Source organism: Thalassophryne amazonica, chromosome 20, assembly GCF_902500255.1.
Source record: "Thalassophryne amazonica chromosome 20, fThaAma1.1, whole genome shotgun sequence".
Classification (NCBI taxonomy): domain Eukaryota; kingdom Metazoa; phylum Chordata; class Actinopteri; order Batrachoidiformes; family Batrachoididae; genus Thalassophryne; species Thalassophryne amazonica.
Genome location: NC_047122.1, coordinates 38,569,625 through 38,585,466, shown reverse-complemented (window position 1 = coordinate 38,585,466; position 15,842 = coordinate 38,569,625). Strand labels below are relative to the sequence as shown.

Here is a 15,842-nt window from a genome sequence, read left to right as displayed (position 1 = left end):
TCCTGAACCTTGCAGGCACAGATTTACTAGATAGGGTCGAGCTGTATAAAAGGCTATATATTAAGTCCCTTTGGCTGCTCCCTTGAGTTGACTCAGGGTCACCACAGCAAATGCAAGGTTGGTCTGCATATTGATTTGGCACAAGCTGTACACCATATGCCGTTCCTGACGCAACATCACATTACACAGTGAAATGTGGCAGGGGTGGGGTTCAAACCAGGAACCTTCAGCACTGAACCCAAGTGCGCTAAACACCTGGCCACCACCCCTGATATCTGTCTGTATCTTATAGATTAATAGGCACCGTGACTTCGTGGTTAGCACAGCTGCCTCAGAGCAAGAAGGTCATGGGATCGATTCCCACCTGTGGCCTTTCTGTGTGGAGTTTGCATGTTCTCCCTGTGTTTGTGTGGGTTTCCTCCAGGTGCTCCGGTTTCCTCCCACATTTAAAGACATGCAAGTTAGGTGAACTGGAAGCTTTATAATTGCCCAGGTCTCCCTTGCAAAAGAGCCTGATCTCAATGGGAATAACCTGGTTAAATAAAGGTTAAATTAAAATTACACCGTACCATGAGATATTTCAACTTCATATATACTTTAGCTCATACCTAATTACTACAGTAAATTTGATGGAGCTGAGGAAGACTTTATTTAGTACATTTGCAATCATTTCCGCATAAATTCAGCATTATTTCATAATAAAAGACAGAGGAAGCGATCAGAGCGCTGCAGCCAGACGAGATGCTGCTGCTGCGTTCACTGCACTTCCATCATTTCAAAACCTCAGTAGCGACTCACCGATTATTGCCTGGCTTCTGCTTAAACTGACTTTAGAATGATTTAAGAGGTTTTACCTTGTCGCCTGGTGGTTAATAATTGCATTATTCCCTTTGATCGCTTTGAGTGAAGAGTCTCATTCTCAGATGAGCTGCTATGATGCATACACAGTGAAGGCAGGACGGACCAATTTTTAGGTGGGACCGTTTGGTCTGTGACCCCAGATCTGCATTCAGAATCAAGATTTTCACTTTATAGGCTTTGAAGGATTACGTCAAAACTAATCCACAGATTCTCACCAAATTTGCACCACAGACGGATATTAGGGCATGGAAGACTCCACTGAATTTTGGAGGTGATCTGGATCCGGATTGGCGGATGTCAGAAATCTCTGATTTCTCTTGGTCTTCTTTATTTATATTTTATACAGATGACCTTACAAACCTTTGCTGCTACTGTGGGGAAGAGGAACATGAGACAGATTTTAACTGGGTAAGAATTTACAATAATCTGCCATTTTACATGGTAATTTTTTTTTAAGTTGGTTGTATTGGTTTTGAACAATTTTACCAGCATGGAAAAGTAGCAGACTAAATAGTATTTTAACATTACATTACAAATGTAGACAATAATTTTTTTCTGCTGTTCTCCTATTGGTCGTTTAGGAGTGGGAAATCTCACTCCAAAATGGAGGCCAGCTCATTGGCCAATATTTTTTAAGCAAACCGGCCGCCATATTACCACTCCTATGTTCCGCTCCTGAACGCTCTTTTCTATTGATCTGTAATGAGGCGCACGCAACTTTATTCTTTGTAATTTTGTTAAAAAATACCTTCATGTGCAGCTATAAATTGCGCAAATCGCCAGATCAAAGACTGTGAGCGAACATTTCATCTGTGAATATAATTGAAATGGGAAGTAATGAACAATAATTTGAAGAGTTCTATCCCTTATTCCAGCATATAGGCAAAGATGATAATAATAGTAATAATAATAATAAGTGGCTTATTAACGCAACGTGTAGCCACGTGTTTTGTGTTGGACAAACAATTTTAAGATATTTATTAGGTCTACTTCTGCATAGTTTTTAGTTTCAGCATTCATGGACATCATTTTGATTGGGGAAAAAAACTCATAATTTGGAAAAAAAAAAAAAAACTTCAACTGAGCGAACTCAGTTGAAATAAAAAAAAAACACTCACGTGATTGGATTTTATAAATATCCTTTTTTATTGGGAAAAAACAATCATAATTTGAAATAATAATAATAAAAAAAAACCTTCAGTTGAGCAAACTCAGTTGAAATAGAAAAAAAACCACTCACGCAATTGGAATTTATGAATATCATTTTGATCCATGTTAACGGATCTCGAATTCAAACGATTAAATTGGGGCTATATGCAACCTCGAAAAAGAACTAAGCCCAAAATGTAAACAAATGCACGTGTTAATATTTCTAAGTCAACCACGTGCATAATGTTTTGTAGTGCTATTTTTCATGTTTTGACAAAGGTGGGAATAAGCATGAGAATAAGCATGTCATTCATGAATAAGAATGACAGCATGTTCGTGCGCCGATATTTTAATATATGCAAGACGTCATGTTCGCGCACTGATCTCTGATTGGGCAAGTCTGTACTGCCTGAAAGATTCAGGAAAAATTAATTTGCGGCCTGGCGCTTCATAATATTAAATACAAGGCAGCTTTTAATTCTGTCAGGTAAAATTTGGGAGCATCTGACGGTGCAGCGCGTGGCAGGATCCATCTCACTGTGGTACTACTTTGGTGGTAACCACCAGGGCACATCACCAGTTGACTACCCACCTACCAAACGTAAAATTTATCACCTACTGCCAGGTTATACGTGGTCATTTGGCATTTTCCAGGTGAATGGAGACTCAGAATAGGAATCTCACATATTCTGGACATCTCTGTCCAGTGACCTCATCACACGCTATGCTCTTCCCAGGAGTATCTGTCTCAATAGCCCAGGAACCAGAGATATGAATGTAAGTGCTACAACCGGCGACAACCAAGTTCAACACTTTTCTCAAAAACAAATACACGTCTGATGGACAAATCCAGTAAATTATTTAAGGTCTAGATCTTCCTCTTCAACTATGCAGGACAATGACACCCAGATGCTCCAACTTCTCAAGTGATGCAGAGTTGATTTCAAAGTCAAGGTTGGTCAATCTTTCCTTGCCAACAAAAGCACCCTCTGATTCCACGACCTAACTCAACACCCAGTCCATTCTAAGTGAACAGAGTAGGATCTACAACACATCCCTGAGGAACACCAGAATTCACTAGTAAGAAGTGAGGGACTCCCCATTCTACTCACAGTTGCTGTGTATAATAGACCAACTATAATGTCCAGCAACTTACAACGGATCCTACAAATTTTCAGGTTGTACTAGAGAGCAGCCTGAAGAAGTACTACTGATATTCACGGCCTCCTGACACTTTGACCTGCCTGTCTTTTCTCATTCCACGTAAACTGAAATAATTCTATATTTTTGCAAAAAAACTTTAATTTTACTGCACACTGTTATTACATATTATTGGTGCTAAATAATTTCACACAAATAGCATTTAATCATTTAATTTATACTTTTTATTTGAAGAGATTGCATAAATCATCAGCATTTATATGCATGCAACATAAAACAGTTGTAATATGCAAATGTAAGTGGTCTCTTGGAAACACAAATGACATACAACACGGAAGAATCATTAACATGTTCCAGTACAAAATAGACATAAATCCTCAAACTAGTGGATAAAATGTTTTTTGCATTACATATATAGGCTGACATTTTATTTATTTATTGTGTTTTTGGCAAGTCCACTTCATCAAAGTTGAAGTTCTCACAAGCCAAGTCCAAGTCTTTATCATCTGAGTCCACATTCAACTTTCTCTTTTCGATAAACAATAATTCAGGCAATATATCAATTTAAAATACTGTAACTTTGTGTTTGTCTTTCCTTGTTAATAATTTTAGATGGTTTTATTTGGCACTCAAACTTGGACTTGAATGGCAAGGATTCAAACTCAGACTTGGATCATGAGAACTTGGACTTGGAAGTTCCAGACTTGGATTTGGATGGAATGGACCTGATTCCAACAGGGTTTATTTGGGCCACAGCTATAAGTACAGATGTCGCTGCCACCAAACTCACAGGACTTTTACTCTCTTGGTCCATGTTCATGAGGACTTCCCACTGAAGGGTGATTTTGCAAAGAACTTCCCACTGAAAGGCTGAAAAAGCTTCCTACTTTTGGGTTTTGTTCCAGAGGACTTCCCACTGATAGGCTGTGTTTCAGACAACACTCCACTGGTGGGCGGCGTTTCAGACAACACTCCACTGGTGGGCGGCGATTCAGACAACACTCCACTGGTGGGCGGCGATTCAGACAACACTCCACTGGTGGGCGGCGATTCAGACAACACTCCACTGGTGGGCGGCGATTCAGACAACACTCCACTGGTGGGCGATGTTTCAGATGCTTTCTCACTGGTGAGCGGCTTTTCAGATGCTTTCTCACTGGTGAGCGGCTTTTCAGATGCTTTCTCACTGGTGAGCGGCTTTTCAGATGACATCCCATTGGTGGGCGATGTTTTAGATGACATCCCATTGGTAGGCAGTATTTCAGAGGCTGTCCCATTCTTGCACTGACTGAGAGCCTCCTGCATTTTCTTCTGGATGTCCGCTACCCTTTTGGACCATTTCTCACGAACCTCATCTTCATCATCCTCTGTTACCGCTCTGTAACCCATGAGTGTGATGAGGCCCATGTGGAACAAGTGAGTGATGTGTGAACATCGGTGCTCCATAATCTCTTGGTCACCATTACAGTGGTCCATGTAGACCTTCAGCAGCGACCTTCCAAACAGTGTGCTGGTACCCATCACACCTCGGTAGTACACATCCAAACTCACGTCACTCTTGTCTCTCTCATAAATATTTTTAAAGTTATCCATATAGCGCTCAGCGTTGTCTGGATCTTTCTTAATCTGCACTACCATGTTAGTGAAGGCAGAATACTGGTGCTTGATGAACTCTTCATACTTGCCAAAGGTTTCATTCACTTCATCAATGCGGATCTGTTTCAGGCACTGGTGGTTCTTTTTTGAGATGCTCTCCAGTTTGGTGTTAATTTCCTGGAAGTCTTTATCCAGAGGGTGGCCTTCTTCATCCAAGAGGCCCTTGCGAGCTACCCCAACCAGAGAGGAGACAATCCCAAAGAGAGGGTCGATAGAAGAGGCGAAGGAGGAGACCTTTTCCACACAGCAGAGCACCTTAGCTGCGGTTTTCTTAATCTGTGCAGCATCAGCCATGATTGCTTTTCTTGAAGCCCACGCAAATGAGTGTCTGAAGGCTGGAAAGATAAAAGAGAACAATATGTTCTGTAAAAGTGAATTCATACCCTCCATTCATATGCACAAACTAAAAATGTATGAAACCAAAACACTAACAACAAAAAGTAAATCATTTTGGCTTCTCCTATATTTTCCTAAGACAGGTGTGGCCAAGTTCGGTCCTCGAGAGCCACCTTCCTGACACTCTTAGTTGTCTCCCTGCTTCAACACACCTGAATCCAATGAAAGGCTCATTAAAAGTCTGCTAACGAGTCTTTCATTGGATTCAGGTGTGTTGGAGCAGGGAGACAACTAAGAGTGTCAGGAAGGTGGCTCTCGAGGACTGAACTTGGCCACCCCTGTCCTAAGAGGTCAGCACAGTAGATATGATGAAAGGAAGCAAGGACCTTTATTGTCACTGAACATAGATACAACAAAATTCATCCTCTGCATTTAATTCATCCTAATTACAGTTAGGCACAATCCAACCACTAGGAGCAGTGGGCTACCACAGTCCGGCATCCGGGGACCAACTCCAGATGCAGAAACGCTGCCTTTGTCAGAAGTAGAGAAAGGAGCAGACCCTAAATAAACCTGTTTTTCATTGGGGGAGGAAACCCGGGCAAACACAGGGAGAACTTGCAAATTCCACACAGAAAGGGCAGGAAGCAATTCCACGAATTTCTTGCTGTGAGTAATCAGTACTAACCACTAAGTCACCATACCACCTGATACCGATCAGCATGTTAATTTGGCACAAGTTTGATGCTGGATGTCCTTGTGTTAACCATTCGCCCCACCAAGCTTCCTGTAATGTTTTTTTTCCCAACACTACCACTAGACACTGGCCACCAACAACAAATGACCATTGCTTGGCATCTAGACCCAGACATACTAGCTATCCATTCAGCATTTTCATAAACCAGGGCACTAACTGACTGATCGTAAAGGGTCTCAAATGTTTCTTGTAAAACTAATACAAAAAGAAAGCTTTTGCTCGAGGTCTGAACCTATATGGATCACGTATCAACTATTTTTCTGACACTTACAGTTGTGTATGGACAGTAAGTCCAGTCATATACCGTATGGTGGCTATTCTTTTGGCACGTCTGTTTGCTAGTGCATTACACAAGGCTGATTTCATCATTGAAGAAATGGCACTGGCATTGACTGTAGCTCATACAAACAGGCCTTGAACAACCGTAACCTGAACTTCTCCCAAACGGGGTTGGGACCTGTACAGAACACTGCACATGATTGAAGCCTTCATAGGTCTCATGATAAAAGTAATGTGAATAGTAACTGTAGAGGTTTTGGGCCAACAGCCTACATGTGCATATGGTGTCATCTGACACTCTGTTGCTTTTACCAACATGTCTTGTATTGTATAAGCTAGTATTACACAGAGCTGAAAGGAAGCGGAATTTCAGGATGATTAATTACATTAAAAACAAAGCAACTATGCCCCCTGGTGGTAAATACAAAGATCTTTGAGTTTTAATTTTGTAATAAAGTTTAAAATTACCCACAAGTATGTATGATTATTTTTAAGAGGTATTCAGAAGCAACAACTAATGCAGTAATTAAGTATCAATTAACAGTTAACTAAGAGTTAACTGAATTTATTAATTATTTATTGTGTGCAGTATCTTTATGATTAAATAATGCATGAATTAAGTTAACATGAACACCCTTAGCTATTAATACTAAACATATCGTACACGGTTATTACTGCACTAATTAATTAATCTTTTTATGTAAAGATTTACCCTTAGCCAGCTGCTCCTTTGTAAGACCACAGATCCAAAACCAATGTAAACCATACTTATCAGTTTCCATGTTAATCATTTCAAACATAACAACAGTGGGTGTGTCTTGAAAAAACACAAGAAACATTCGAAACAGGCAAAAGCTTAATAAGATGCAACCTCAGTAGCACTTTAAATAACCTACAGCAGCTGTTTAAAGCCTTTAATTTGAATTTTTCGCTGTTGTATTTTCTGTTTTGAGCCCGTCGCCTTCATTTCCTGATTCTCAAAAACACACAAGATACCGTCGTCTACTGTGACGTCATCGCTTAACGTTGACTTATCCTTCGCACATAATCCAACTGCTACTGGGTTTACCGAGCATAATAAAATAAAAATAAAATCACAGGCTATATACGTGTACTCACCAGATATAAAACTGCTATATGTCTCTGACTATACAAACCGTCGGACTTTCCTTTCCACCGTTTTCCTCGCTTGTCAAACAAGGACCGCCCCCTTTTGCCTTATAAGGATACAGACGAGGAAGTGACTCATGTTTTTCTGAAGCTTATTGGATGAGAGAAATCCATTCCAGAGGCACTGCGGCTACAAGCAGCACCCGCAGACTGTGGTAACCACACCCTCCAAAGACAGACTGGACGACAAAAGATAGTCTTAAAGGGTTCACATTTTTGGAGTGTTAAAAAAACTGTAGGCCAAAATGGTCAGAGAGCTGTGGTAAACAGTGTCAAAAATGCCATAATTCTGTGTCTGTAGAAGCTATTTTGAAATGAGACAAATTTAGGCCTGAAAGTGCTCGCTTTAGACACCCGTGACATATGTTACACCTGAACTCCTGTTTGACTTGTGAGACATGCCCACTAAGCAAGTTTACATCCTGTGTGACATACCCACATTTCACTGCCAATTTGCCCAATTGATGTATCACATAATCCCTTTTGCACGCCAGAGAGAGGCGCTGTAATCGAAACAACACGGAGAAACCACATGACAACAACTGCAAATGAACATTACACTACCAAAATTAAACTGCATGCATGAGAACCTTGAACACTTGCTAAAACAAATATTCCAAATATTACACCTGTGTGGAACTTCATAAATGCAAACCAAATTTAAGACATATGCCTTGACACTTTAACAAATTTGATATGCGCACTGGTACGCAATCTGCCATGCAGGAGAGTAAACACCTTGCAGACCATTGTAAACTGTGCACAGCTTCATGCAAGTGTGGAAAGAAAATTTTGAAATGCTCAAAATCTCTGTCACACATTAATTATATGAACTTCATGTGAACATTGCACAAACAATTAAAAAACACTGAGTGTCAGTGCGAGTGATTGTGTCAGAGCATCACATCACAGCACAGCTCATCTGATCGATTATGATGAGATGTTAAATCTATCATAAACATACTTTTACAGCTGCTCATGAAAACGAATGAACATGCAACTGTTTTACCACGTTATTACAATATAAATATTACAAATGGAAATGATTAGAGGTGTTTTCATCAGCCGAACTCTGAGAGAGAATGATTAATCTGCTACGAAATAATTATTTTATATATGCAACGTCCAGCGGAACAAAGCATGGCATCCAGCTGGGAACACAGAGGGTGGCATTGTCACGATGAATTGCATGGCGGTGCGGGGGTTAAATGCGTGCAAGTGTCAAGACACCTTCTTCCATGACAATGGATGAGTTCAGGATGAGAACAGGATGAGGTCGTGGCTCAGGGCAATTCCCATTGTAAATAATGGTGACATCACTCGAAATTCTTGCGTAACAACATCTAAAAACCTAGATAATATATTCAACAGAGTCTTAGGCACAATATACAAAGAGTTTTACCTTGCGATGTTGATGCCATTGTCCGTGTAGCAAGAAAAATGACTTGCAATTAATGATAAATATCTGTTGGGTATTGTTATTAATGATAATGCACTTAATGCATTTTCATCACCTGCATTTTTTATCATTTCATTTTTGTTACTTTCACCCGTCATATTTCTGCATTCATACAACTTGTGACTGATTTTAAAACACCATAATCCAAAAAGGAGACAGGTTATATCTGTGAAATATCAAATATAGGAAGTACATTTGTAAAAACACCAAACTTAAAAAAATTCATTATTTCATGCAGTTGATTGTCCAAAAGATAATACTACTGCAGTTTCACAGATACACCAAAACAGAAAGTAGTGGCAAGAGCCAGTTTTTCTGGAAATGGGTATGTCTTTTGTATTGTTATTTAATCTCTTCTGAATTTACATCATCCACCTGAAACAATTCTGAAGTTGCAGCTTATTAAGCTTTTTGTCTAGAAACAATTCTTCACTTGTCATGTGTTTGTCACAGGAACACTCAACTAATACTTCATAAGTATATAAAAATAAATAGTTAAAGATTTATTTATTGCCACATTTAATGCATGTAACACAAATGAGCTGAAACAGAAACTATTTTTGAACCCAAATTACTAAAACTATTGCAAAAGATGCCTTTTAAATCCTAAGTAAGTCCCTTTTGGTTGCTACCTTGTTTTCCCTCGGCGTCACCACAGCAGGTCCAAGGTGGATCTGCATGTTGATTTTGGCACAAGTTTTACGCCGGATGCCCTTGCTGATGCAACTCCACATTACATGGAGAAATGTGGTAGGGGTGGGGTTTGAACCAGAAACCTTCTGCACTGAAAAGGAAAGAAGGAAAGAAAAAAAAGTGTATTTCCTGGTGTTCCTGGGCAGTTGTGGAGTTTTGGCAATGTTCATAAATGCCAGATAAGAGCTTCTCTGGAATGGCAGTTCTCAACAAGAACAATCTGAGATTTCTGATATCCACCAAGGGTTGGCGAGGACTCAAAATAAATTATATGTGATTCACATCGTGACCCATGCATCCGGATCCAGAATGGTCCGACTGATCAAGATGTTGCAATGTGATATTTAATTCACAAAATGGAAAACCATGAGTTTTCCATGGCCTAATATCTATTTGTGGTGCAAATTTGGTGAGAATCCAGGACGTAGTCCTTAAAAGCCTATAAAGTGAAATCCTGAGCCAGAATCTGTATCCGGAAAACCTCCAAAATTCAGTGGAGTCTTCCATGCCCTGATATCTATTTCTGGTGCAAATTTGGTGAGAATCTGTGAAGTATTTTTTTAACGTAATCCCTCAAAGCCTATATAAAGTGAAATCTTGATTCAGAATCCAGATCTGGATTACCTCCAAAATTTAATGGAGTCTTCCACTGCCTACTATATCTGTGAAAATTTCATCAAAGTCCATGGAGTAGTTTTGACGTAATCCTGCTAATAGACAGACAGACAAATAAATTAACGCTGATTTTATGTCCTTGGCGGACATAACTATGCAAGAAGGAGACGAGTGAGGGAAACCACCAAGACACCCATGATTGCTCTGAAGGAGATGGAGGTTTCTGTGGATAACAACATTTTAGCTTTTTTACATCACCAGTCCCAGCTTCATGATAGAGTGAAACAGAGAATGATTTTCATAGATCAAATCTAAATTTACACATTTTCTTTTTAAGAACATTTGTTTTTGTGCCACTCCAATCTGAAGTTCTGTAACTGGTGATACAGAAGACAGTAGTTGCACTCTGTACAGTTTCTCCAATCACACCCATAGAATTCCATAACTACTTCAGAGTTTTCATTGGTGTCTTGGCAGCTTTACTCTCTCGTCTGCTATTTGCACACCCAGTTTTTCAGAACTGCCTACTTCAGATAGATTTAACAAACAGTACAATGCTTTGGTTTGTATTTATTAATGATTGATGTAAATGAAGTCAGACATATTCATTGACTAGTCAATTTTCATATATCCATCCCCTGACCTGTCTAAAGAAAACTGTAAGACAATTATTTGTATTCACAATAATCCTTATGTTTAGTTTATCCAAATACTTATGGCCTCTTCCTAAATGGTTAAAGTGATATATATATATTTTTATTAAACACCTTGAATTAAATATGAAAGTCTATGCACATCATGTTTTTTTTTTCATTTCAGCTTTGTTGTGCTGATGTACAGAGGAAAAAAACAAACAAAAATTCTGTCACTGTCCACCTACTTATAGACCTGTGTGTATTGACACTGTTCCCAAATGACCTTCGGTTGTGACCTTGGCTTTTCACAAATTTTTATCAAAAACATACCACTTTGTCATTCATTGACTATTAATCTTTCTAACAAGTTTGGTGCAAATCATATCAAAACTCTTATAATTATTTTGTTCAAACTTTACCAGAGATGATCCCACCCAGTTTCTATCATTTACTGTTTGAGTAAACTGAAACAACATCTCAGGGGGGGAAACAAAAAAAAAAAAAAATTACAGACCGTGGGATCCACCAAATATTTCTAGACATCTGGGCTACGAACATTATGAACAAATGATGTCCAGGTTGGAAAAGGATATTCTGTGGTGCAAGAACATGGAATGTCCGCCTGAATAACTACTGTTTCCATGTGGAAAAAGGTTGTCTTAACCAGGATGACTCATCCCTGCAAGATTTTATCTGCCATTCGTGATCTTTCCTAAAACTCCACATCTACTCGCAAACACCATGAAATTGGGGCAGGAAGTCAAAGTTAACGATACCAACACATACCGACCACATCGCCAACCAGATTTCTCATCAGACTGGTTGTATTCCCTGTTGTATCTGCCCATATGAGGCATCAGTTTCCCAAGGAAGGGAAGATATTTGGGGGAAAAAAATTAGATAAAAAAAAACCTACCAAAAACAATACATTTTTGCATTATATTAATTTATGACATTGTTGATACGGTTTATTATGTGTGGTTGTGCTGTTGATGACATTTTGCACACACACACACACACACACACACACACACACACACACACACACACACACACACACACACACACGTACATATATATACGAAGTCTGTTAGAAAAGTATCGTACCTTTTAATTTTTTTCAAAAACTATATGGATTTGATTCATATGTTTTTACGTCAGCCAAGCTTAAACCTTCGTGCGCATGCGCGAGTTTTTCCACGCCTGTCAGTTGCGTCATTCGCCTGTGGGCAGGCTTTGAGTGAGCACTGCTCCACCCCTCTCGTCATTGTTTCATTGCGAGGAAATGGCGGAATGATTTAGGCTTTTTTTCCCATCAGAATTTTTTCGAAAAATTTATCTGGCTTTTGGTGAAAATTTTACGGGCTTCACAGATAATAAGGAGTGTTACTACAGCTTTAAGGATGGCCCACAATGGCGCACGGCGTGCCGCGCTCCGAGCTGGACATCAGCCAATTTCCGGCAGATTTCACTTTTAACAAGAGATTTTGTCATGGAAAGCCGCGCGGAGGCTTCCTGCGTCACGACCGATTCGCTGATGAAGCGAGACAAAGGAACACCTCCGTTTCGGAGTGCCAGAGGACAAGTTGGGACATCTCGGCTTTCAGTGCTTACCAGTCGAGTGAGAATAAGAGAAATTGTGGAGAGCTGGGCATGTCCGCTTTCCATGACAAAATCTCTTGTTAAAAGTGAAATCTGCTTGAAAATGGCTGATGTCCAGCTCTTGTGATAACCAGAGAAATTGCACACGACGGTCCCGGCTCCACACAGCCATCCGTTTAGAAATGATGTGGTGGTTTCTGCCTCTCGATGGCAGCTCGGAGCGCGGCGCACCGTGTGCCATTGTGGGCTGTCCTTAAAGCTGTAGTAACACTCCTTATTCTCTGTGAAGCCCGTAAAATTTTCACCGAAAGCCAGATAAATGTATCGAATGGTTTCCAGCTGCCTGTCTCTTACAATTTCTGAAAAAATTCTGATGGAAAAAAAGCCCAAATCATTCCGCCATTTCCTCGCAATGAAACAACGACGAGAGGGGTGGAGCAGTGCTCACTCAAAGCCTGCCCACAGGTGAATGACGCAACAGGCGTGGAAAAACTCACGCATGCGCACGAAGGTTCAAGCTTGGCTGACGTAAAAACATATGAATCAAATCCATATAGTTTTTGAAAAAAATAAAAACGTACGATACTTTTCTAACAGACCTCGTGTGTGTGTGTGTGTGTGTATATATATATATATATATATATATATATATATATATATATATATATATATATATATATACACACAAAACCCCAATTTCAATGAAGTTGGGATGTTGTGTAAAATGTAAATAAAAACAAATACAATGATTTGCAAATCCTCTTCAACCTATATTCAAATGAATACGCCACAAAGACAAGATATTTAATGTTCAAACTGATAAACTTTATTGTTTTAGTGCAAATATTTGCTCATTTTGAAATGGATGCCTGCAACATTGTTCTTAAACTGTTGGACTATTTTTTCCACACAGTTTTTCACAAAGTGGTGATACTCGCCCCATCTTTGCTTGTGAACGGCTGAGCCTTTTGGGGATGCTTCTTTAATACCCAATCATGACATTCACCTGTTTCCAATTAACCTGTTCACCTGTGGAATGTTCAAAACAGGTGTTCTTTGAGCATTCATCAACTTTCCCAGTCTTTTGTTGCCCCTGTCCCAGCTTTTTTGAAATGTGTTGCAAGCATCCATATATATATATATATATATATATATATATATATATATACACACACACACACGAGGTCTATTAGAAAAGTATCCAACCTTATTATTTTTTTCAAAAACCATATGGATTTGAATCGTGTGATTGCGTCAGACAAGCTTGAACTCTTGTGCGCATGCGTGAGTTTTTCCACGCCTGTCGGTTGCGTCATTCGCCTGTGAGCAGGCTTTGAGTGAGGAGTGGTCCAGCCCCCTCGTCGTCGTTTCATTGCCAGGAAATGGCGGAATGATTTGGGCTTTTTTTCCATCAGAATTTTTTCAGAAACTGTTAGAGACTGGCAGCTGGAAACATTAGAAAATTTATCTGGCTTTCAGTGAAAATGTTACGGGCTTCGTAGAGAATAAGGAGTGTTACTGTCGCTTTAAGCACCCGCTGCTCGGTAGGGACAGAAACTGCGATAGAAGTCAGAAAGAGTGATTGATGTCAGTCTCCAAACACAAGCAGCTACAAAAAACACACCAGAAATAGAGCTTGATTTGTCGCCAGTCATTTTTAACAAAGAAAATGCCGCTAAGAGGATTAGGAAAATCTCCGGTTCAACTCAGAACAGAATGAAAATTAAAAAATGCTCCCACGGATGTTTACACCAAAAGATCGCTGATTCGCTCATTTCGCTGTCAATCAAAAAGGGATTCAGCCTCAGACAGATCATCCAATCATCATGCAGAAGCTGAGCGTCCGGGACAGCCCACTGCCCCATAGACCCCCAGACACGCTGAGCGTTCGATGGGCGGGACAAAGCCCAGCATTTATCCAATGACTCGTCTCGTTTCGCTGCAGTTTTTGCTTCGCTATTGAACTGAGTTTAAAGCACTGTGAAGCTGCGGGAATACGTAAATCAATACATACCTTTTTCCTTTGCTCATTTCTCCTTTCTTTTTCTTTCGAAATTGTGCACCTGATGGCTTTGATCGTTTCCTATCCATGATTATGTCTTACTCCGTTTCGACCACCTCCTCGTCCAAACATTGAATGATTCCCCCCTCCCCCTGCACAAACTCTGCACTGTGCAGCGTTGCTCACCTAACGCGAGAGGTGAGATGGGGGGGCGCTCTGCCGTAACGTAACCACGGACTCCCCCGTCAGGACACCCCCCCCCCCCCGGTTTTATTTATTTATTTATTTATTTTTGACAGGTTTTTTTTTTGTTTTTTTTTTTACCTTTTTTTTTCGCAGGCTTGTGCCCCCCCTTGCGATGCCGCCCCGGCCCGCTCGGCTTTCCATGACAAAATCTCTTGTTAAAAGTGAAATCTGACAGAAAATGGTTGAAGTCCAGCTCTTGTGATAACCAGAGAAATGGCACACGATGGTCACGGATCCAGAGAGTCATCCGTTTAGAAATGAAATGGTCGTTCAGCCTGTCGATGGTGGCTTCGGAGCACGCCCCACAGCCGCTGGGGGCCGTCCTTAAAGCGACAGTAACACTCCTTATTCTCTACCAAGCCTGTAACATTTTCACCGAAAGCCAGATAAATTTTTCTAATGGTTTCCAGCTGCCAGTCTCTAACAGTTTCTGAAAAAATTCTGATGGAAAAAAAGCCCAAATCATTCCGCCACTTCCTGGCAATGAAACAACACCGAGGAGCTGGACCACTCCTCACTCAAAGCCTGCTCACAGGCGAATGACGCAACCGACAGGCGTGGAAAAACTCACGCATGCACACGAGGGTTCAAGCTTGTCTGACGCAATCACACGTGATTCAAATCCATATGGTTTTAAAAAATAATAATAAGGTTGGATACTTTTCTAATAGACCTTGTATGTATATATATATATATATATATATATATATATATATATATATATATATTTAAAAATTTGCAGACACCTTGTCAGCCTGACTTAGCTTGATGTAAATTATCGGAAGCTACCACAGTCCCCAGGATTTACCTGAACTAAGTATTTAAAGAAAAATCAGGTCTTCACCTTCTGGGGGAGAAAATCTGTATTAACAGCTAAGCAAATATTGTCTAGCAGGACAAGGACAAGGCTGTTGTGTAATGTTTGACTCCCCACATACTTGATACGAAACAGAGAAACATCTGCAGATTTTTCCAGGGACTGTACAAACACACACACACACACACACACACACACACACACACACACACACACACACACACACACCACACACACACACACACACACACACACACACACACACACACACACACACACACACACACACACACACACACACACACACACACACACAGCTCCTTGCTCCCTCAGCCTGTGCCCTTTGAGGAGACAAGGATTTTTTTTAATAAGTGAGCGATGGGTTCAGGTGCTGACCACACCCA

The 15,842-nt window shown here is 40.2% G+C and overlaps 1 protein-coding gene across 2 annotated transcripts; it reads right to left on the bottom strand.

Moving 5' to 3' along the window:
* Window positions 1-3,576: 3,576 nt before the first annotated feature.
* Window positions 3,577-7,405, bottom strand: rpz2 (rapunzel 2). 2 transcript variants are annotated; one of them, XM_034160947.1, is made up of 3 exons: window positions 7,319-7,405; window positions 4,432-5,162; window positions 3,577-4,401 (listed from the first exon to the last, which is right to left on the bottom strand). In XM_034160947.1, exons 2-3 carry the CDS (start codon window positions 5,119-5,121, stop codon window positions 3,988-3,990), a joined length of 1,104 nt encoding a protein of 367 aa, XP_034016838.1. In that variant the 5' UTR covers window positions 5,122-5,162; window positions 7,319-7,405; the 3' UTR covers window positions 3,577-3,987. The 2 variants fall into 2 exon arrangements, with proteins under 2 accessions (XP_034016838.1, XP_034016837.1); XM_034160946.1 differs by having other exon boundaries at window positions 3,577-5,162.
* Window positions 7,406-15,842: the final 8,437 nt, after the last annotated feature.

Bases quoted from the DNA above. Each gene is read 5' to 3' on its own strand.
- rpz2 (XM_034160946.1), bottom strand. From the start codon at position 5,121: ATGGCTGATGCTGCACAGATTAAGAAAACCGCAGCTAAGGTGCTCTGC.